Source organism: Heliangelus exortis, chromosome 4 (assembly GCF_036169615.1).
Source record: "Heliangelus exortis chromosome 4, bHelExo1.hap1, whole genome shotgun sequence".
NCBI classification, from domain to species: Eukaryota; Metazoa; Chordata; class Aves; order Apodiformes; family Trochilidae; genus Heliangelus; species Heliangelus exortis.
In genome coordinates this window covers 24379709-24386325 of record NC_092425.1, presented here as the reverse complement: position 1 = coordinate 24386325, position 6617 = coordinate 24379709, and the positions used below count along the sequence as shown (strand labels likewise).

The following is a 6617-nucleotide window of genomic DNA, read 5'->3' as shown; positions in this document are numbered from 1 at the left end:
AGTCTTAACATACCCAGGTGTAAGTAGTTACAGATGTTTTGAAGTGAAAAAAGGATTAGCCTAAAGGTGTTACTGAAAAGTCATTAAAATGTGGCTAACCAATTTCAGGGGAAGCAATGTGAACAGGAAGATAACTCATGGCTCATGTCTACACTTTAGGTGACTGATGTGTCATATAGCAAACAGGTTTACTTTGGGGCACTACATTGACAAAAAGTGGCTTCTTTTCCAATCAAATGGAAAAATGAGACTATTTTTAAAAGATAGTTGTATTGTTGAATGATGTCTCCTAATGAGGCAACAAGAACCTAAAAGATACGGCTGTGTTCTACAAGATTTTTCAGATTGTACACTTAGTCATGTAATTGTAGGAGAAATGCTTGAGTTTCAGTCATGCTAAGCATCTGAGACTATTGTCTTGACATCTAAACATTGGTCTTTATCATTTAGTACAGAGATGTAGCTCAGATTTGAAGACAAGACTTTTGGTTGGGAAGCATACATATGGAGTATTTATAAATAAAGCAGTACACACAAAAAATGAACAGAACTGATAGTTTTTAACAGATGGCAATTATGAGCTCAAGGGAATTACTTGAGTTATTATAGAATGTTGAAAGAGATACAATAACTCATAACATCATTCATCTCAGATGCTTGCCTTTCCAGCCATAGCTCTGAGTTAATTTGACTTGGCCATGCTTACAGTCACAAGATTTGTCAGATTGTCACTTGACCAACATGGCCACACTTCTTCCTTGATATAGTATAATAACCACTGAGAAGTTTCTTAGAAATTGAAAATGCATGGGAATGTCAGAAAACTACTACAGTGAGTTATGGTTTGATATTTTCTGAAATCTTGTTAATAGTACCATACAGTCACAAAAGATTTTGGATAAAAAACAAGTAAACTCTCTGAAACTTGGAAAGAATGTATTTATATTAAAAAGAAAAAGAGTGAGGCTGCACCTGACCATTGCAAATAATGCTACAAGGTGTGCTGTCATTTGACATCTTTGTGTACAGCTTATGAAGTTTCAAGGTAATATACGTGGCAATGCAGATTTTACCACAGAGAATGCCATAACATGCCATGCCTGACAAGGCCTGTTGCCCACCAGCACCAGGTAGGGACAAATGAACATGCACATTTTTAACAACTGGTCTTTAACTAGTGCTTGGTTAGGCTAAGGAGGGTGCCTGGAGCCATCCTAAGAATACTTAGAGGAGATCTTGCTGACATAGCAAATGCCTGTTGTTTCCCAACAAGGAAACTTAACACAAGGCCTCTTAACACAAGAATACAAAAGGGTAGGAGATAACACAATCTGAGATCATTATGAACAATTGTTACATTGACAAGACAAGGGGCAATGGGCACAAGTTGCTCCTGGGGAGAATCTGCTTGAATATAAGTGGAAGATTTTTCACTATGCAGACAGTCAGACATTGGAATGGTCTCCCAGGGGAAGTGGTGGAGTCCCCCACTTTGGAAAGTTTGAATTCTCAGCTCAATGGGGTGCTGAGACATACCATACAAACAATAATATTAGAAGGGTTGGACCAGATGATCCTTGAGGTCCCTTCACACCTGACATCACATGTGTGATCACATGTGTGATTCATCACGTGTGAAGAGCAAATACGCTTGAAATAGGGACCAGGAGAATCCCTCTTCTCTGGGAATTTGAGGTGCTGCGAGAGGTGCTGAAGGGAGAGGTCAGGTGGACCTGGGGAAAGCAGAAGTTTCTAGACTACTGGTACTTAGGGAATCAGGTACTTAAATGTGGTCCCAATGCAACTATGCAGTAACCGATTAAACAGAAGGCTCACTGAGCAACCTGGTCTAGTGGGAGATGTCCCTGCCCATGCTGGGGGTTTAGAAGTAGATAATCTCTAAGGTCCCTTCCAACCCTAGCCATGATTATCTAGATCAGTCTAAGAATGGTAATGGAAAGCATTACTCTGTCTTGGTATGATGTTTAGCTCCCTGTTTCACATTTAGTTTCTAAAAACTGATCCACGTGGGACAAAAGCGCCTCTTATGGACACTTCACAGCACAGTTCAAAACTAATGGAATAGTCCACCAAGATATAGTGAGCTTTCAGGAAATTTAAAAATCTAAATATTTAACATGCCAAGTGTCAGTATAATGGACACTGCTGTTGAATTTCACTTTATCTGAAACAATGATTTTAGTTTCAGCTGCATATTGAGTAAGCACCAAGAGACTGGGAGGCTTTGGAAATGGGCTGGGATATTACCAGATTTTACAGGATTGATGGAGTTGCAAAAATCTTCATTCTAAGTAAGGATAACTAGGATCAACTGATGTTTTTAATAAAGCCTTAGAAGTAAAACAGTGAGCAATCTTGATGCTGCAGTCACCTCCAGCCTTCGGGATTTTGTGTTAAACGAGGAATGGTGGGAAGCTCTTCCTTACCCTAAGCTATGGCTTCCAGGTTTCTGCAAATACTTATTAACGGAGGGTGTAGACTACGAAATTACAGGGTTAGGCTCTGCAACACGGCTCTGAGCACACACAAACTGCAGCGAGGCTCACGGAGGAGTTTCAGGTTCAAAGCATCACACTTCGCAGGCACTTTGTCTGACACTGCTGGATTCAGCTCCGTGCCCGTTCTCTACATTTGGTCCAACCACTCCGTCTCTCCACTGCCTTGGCTGCAGCCCGCTACGTCCCGCTGCCTGCTGCTGCCTGTCCCGAGGGCTGGGCGCGACCCACGGCTGCTCTCGGGGACAACCAGGGGGTGCCGCCACCCGCACTCAGGCCGGGACCCGGTACCTCCACCCTCGCCTGGAGGCCATTGGTCGGGCTGCTGGGCCCCGGCACCCGCTGGGCCGGCGGTTCCGGGGCGGCGGTGCCGGTGGTGCGGGGCGGGGACTTGAGGGGGCCTCTCGCTTCCCCACCCCTGCCCCGCTTCTCGCGAGGCTTCTGCCGGCACCCCCGGGGGCTCCGTCCGTCTGTCGCTGGGGCGGAGCGGCGGCCATGGCCGCTCTGCGCACCCTCTTGCGTTGGCGTCGCCGTTTGGGCCCCGCGCCCGGTGCGCAGCCGACGCGGAGGCTGTGGGCCGGTTGCGGGACCGGGGCGGCGGGGCTGAGGCGCTGGCGGCGGGAGCTGGGCTGGGCGGCGGGGGGAGCTCTGGTCGGCTACATGGGGTACCGGCTGTCCGACCGGCGGCGGGAGCCCTCCCGGGAGCCGGCAGCCACCGAGCTGAGCGGGGCACGGGCGCTGCTCCCCATCCCCGTGGCGGCCGCTGCCAAGGAGACGGTAGGTGTGTGCGCGCCGCGCCCCTCCTGACCTAAGGCCCGGCGGCCTCTCGCCCCCATCCCGAGGCCTCCTTCCCTCCCTCCCTGCCCCGCTCGGCGCTGCCGGCGGCTCCGCCGGGCGGTGTCAGGTGGCCGGGGAGCCGGCGGGGATGGAGCAGCGTCGCTCCCCGCCCTTTCGCTGTGGAGATGTCGCTGCGGGGCGGCGGCGCGGGCTGTCTCCCAGAGGTGACCCTGTGTGGAGCCGGCCCCTGCGCTGGGAGGCCGGGCAGGCTGAGCGGGTAGGGCCCCCGGGGGCAGAGGCAGGAGTCTGTCACCTGTCCTGTATCGGGAGAGCTGTCACTGAAGCGTCGTGGTAGGCAGCGTCATTGCAGGCCTGCGCTGCGCTGCTGCATGTAAACTGTGGGTGTCTTGCTCAGCTTTTCGCCTCTAGAGCTGCCCCAATCAAGTCTTTCTTTAATAGAAAATATTATTGTGCAAATTGAGTTCCTACTGATAATGCAAACCTCAGCTTCTTTGTGTGTAGTACTGTTATCTTTCTAATATGAAAACTTACGTAGAGTGAAAGGTTTATGCAGAGCTTCATAAGAAGCAATGGTGTGGCACCTGGTGCAAATAAGTAATGCTTCAGTTGTACTAATTCAGTAAAAATGGTGCTTGCTGAACTATGGGTAACAAAAGTAGTTGATGGGAACCTGAAAAATGAAGTTTCCGGTGATAGGGAGAAACTTCTTCACAGTGCCAAATGTAACATATGGTAACAGCAGTGGTGTTTCAATAAAAAATTAGGTAGTTTTAAAAACGTCAATAGGTTAGGCATATGTTAAGATGGTATCTGCCAGGACTGGAAATGCGTGGTGCAAATGGCCTAATTTCTGTAGATAAAGTTTATCTTATGTATGGAAGAGGATCTACATTTTTGCAATGGAGACCTTGAGCTTCAGGATGAATCCTGTTAGCCCTTTTGCCCAGAGTTGTTAGCCACAAGGCAGATTATGTTGGTGGCATACTTTATGAAGGGAAATTGAGTCAGATAGTTTTGATTATTCAGTTATTTGTTGTCTTGAAAGTGTTACTATGGCCCAGAGGACCAAAGACAAACTTTCAGCCTTCCATTCTGTTCTGATTTGGCATAACTTCACACTGTTTTAATTACTGAATCTTGGTTCTCAGTCTCCTTTCAAGGGAAATATGGCTGCTGCAGCCTTGTAAGGTCAATAAATCTAGTGTGATGTGTAACCCTTAATTTTCACACACCACTCTAAAAGTGTTGAGGTTGCAGAGTCAGGATTGTGGTTATATTTGAATAAATGTTTAATAAAACTTATCTTCTATGTATAAACAGACTATTTTTCAAAGGCAGACACCAGGTGGAAAAAAGGGAAAGAAAAGGAATACCATACTTGGCTTCATGTTTTTATGTGGAAAAGGGCTCTAATTAATTAATTTTTCCATTTACACAGTAGAAGATTTGAAATATGACCACTCAATTTTTGTGGTCAGACTAAGTGCACAGACTGACATCTCAGAATGCTAACTTTATGTTGCAATTTTTTGGTTTTGAACAAGTGGTCTCATTGATTTCAAATTGCAGATCTGAGCACTTGGCATCCTTGGAAAAATACCTTTCTGGTTGAAGCCCCCAAAACTTCTAGCTGTAGAAATTTTTCTGAGGTAGTGGTTTCCTGTACTTTTTTTTATTACTGACTGCAGTGCTGGAGAAGGGCTTGTGGGACAAAAGGGAGAGACTGTAGTTTGGTTTTGAATCTAGCTTGTGAACTACCAGAAGTACTTTGACCATGAACTCCACCTGTGATCTGTACTCCACTTATGTTTGCCCTGTAGACCTGTGATGAGCACCAATTCTTTCATTACAGATTTCTGAAATACCCCAAGAGGTGTCTTCCAAGGGAAGAAAAGGATGCAAATACTGTGTTCAAATCATATTGTATGGTATTCATGGTATTCTGCAATGATACTCTATTGTAATGTCCTTTATTAAAAAGCTGAATTAATGTTGCTTGAGTGACAATAGCTTTTTGAATTCCTGATTTTAAGTGCTGGACTTATCACCCTAATAGTGTCTAACAGTTTAGAAAACATAGTAACCTTTGAAGTAGAAAACTGCTTCATGAAAAGTCATAGAAGTGTCAGTGTCATTAGGATCAAGGTAGGAGCTCTTGGATCTGCTGCAGAGTGTGTTTAGAATGTCTGGAGAATGACAATCTGCTGATTCTGTATACATGAGTTTGATTAAAATGTGGTGCACCTCTTGCTAGGAGGCTTTTAGGATTCTGTCATGTACTGACCAACAAGAATGATGAGGCTCAAGTATTGTGGGATCTTCTTCATCTACTTTTGGAAGGTCAAGGAGAAGTTGAAGGCATGTCTGCTTTATTCCTGATGCACCAAGTTTAACATCGTTTCTTGGGGCTTTCTAGGTTTGTCATTCCTCCTCTTCCCTTGGCTCCCCATTTCATTTCCAGTCTCAATCTGCTTTTCATTCCACCCAAGCAAATCATGCAACATCTTTTTTTTCCTTCCTTCCATTCAATCCAGACTTTTCTATTTCATCTTAATATTTTTGTTTGCATGTTGCTTCTTTATTCTTCTGTCCAGCAGGATGCTTTTCCCAGATTACTATTTTCTTGGAATATTGGAAGCAAGAAGCAGGTGGCATTTCTGCTCTCAGTTTATTGCTATAGAGATACTGGTGGAAGCAGTTGCACAGAATGTTTCTTGCATCACCCTGAGGCTCTGATCTGGAGTGACCATTATTGTAGGTTGAAATTTTGGGGTACTTGGCTAAGAAAAGGAGTATTTTGGGGTGGCAGTTTGCACAGGCTCATAACTTACTTTGTAACAGAACAACCACTAAAAACACAACCAGTCCTGACACTAAAGACTAGTGTGACCAGCCCTTGCAAATCCTGAAATCTTTTCCTTTAAAAAGTGGAATTTTAAAGAATTTTAAAATGTTCAAATGTGAGCAAAACAAAATATATCTCCTTCCACATTTTTTTGTTCCATTCAGAAAATCTACTCTGAAGTATTAATTGATAATGGATAATTTCATTTTTCATGGTTAATACATGATGAATTTATAACTGAAAACAGCATTATAATGTAAAATATTCAGATACTGAAAAATTTCAAGAATATTCAAGATAGCTTTGGCTGTCTCATCCATATTTTTGGGGTTTAACCCTGGCCAGCAGCCATCCCACAATCCCACACAGCCACTTGCTCACCCCCTCACAATAGAATAGGAGAGAATTGGAAGGGTAAAAGTGATACAGCCCATGGGCTGAGATAACCCCTGGTAATC

The 6617-nt window shown here is 44.7% G+C and overlaps 1 protein-coding gene across 1 annotated transcript in view; it reads left to right on the top strand.

The window, feature by feature from the left end:
• Positions 1 to 2870: 2870 nt before the first annotated feature.
• The window catches only part of MICU3 (mitochondrial calcium uptake family member 3), a 49685-nt gene continuing 45938 nt past the window's right edge, over positions 2871 to 6617 (top strand). Inside the window, exon 1 of the mRNA XM_071743455.1 lies at positions 2871 to 3293. Coding sequence (XP_071599556.1) covers positions 3012 to 3293 — 282 coding nt within the window. The 5' untranslated portion in view covers positions 2871 to 3011. The remainder of the gene's footprint in view (positions 3294 to 6617) is intronic.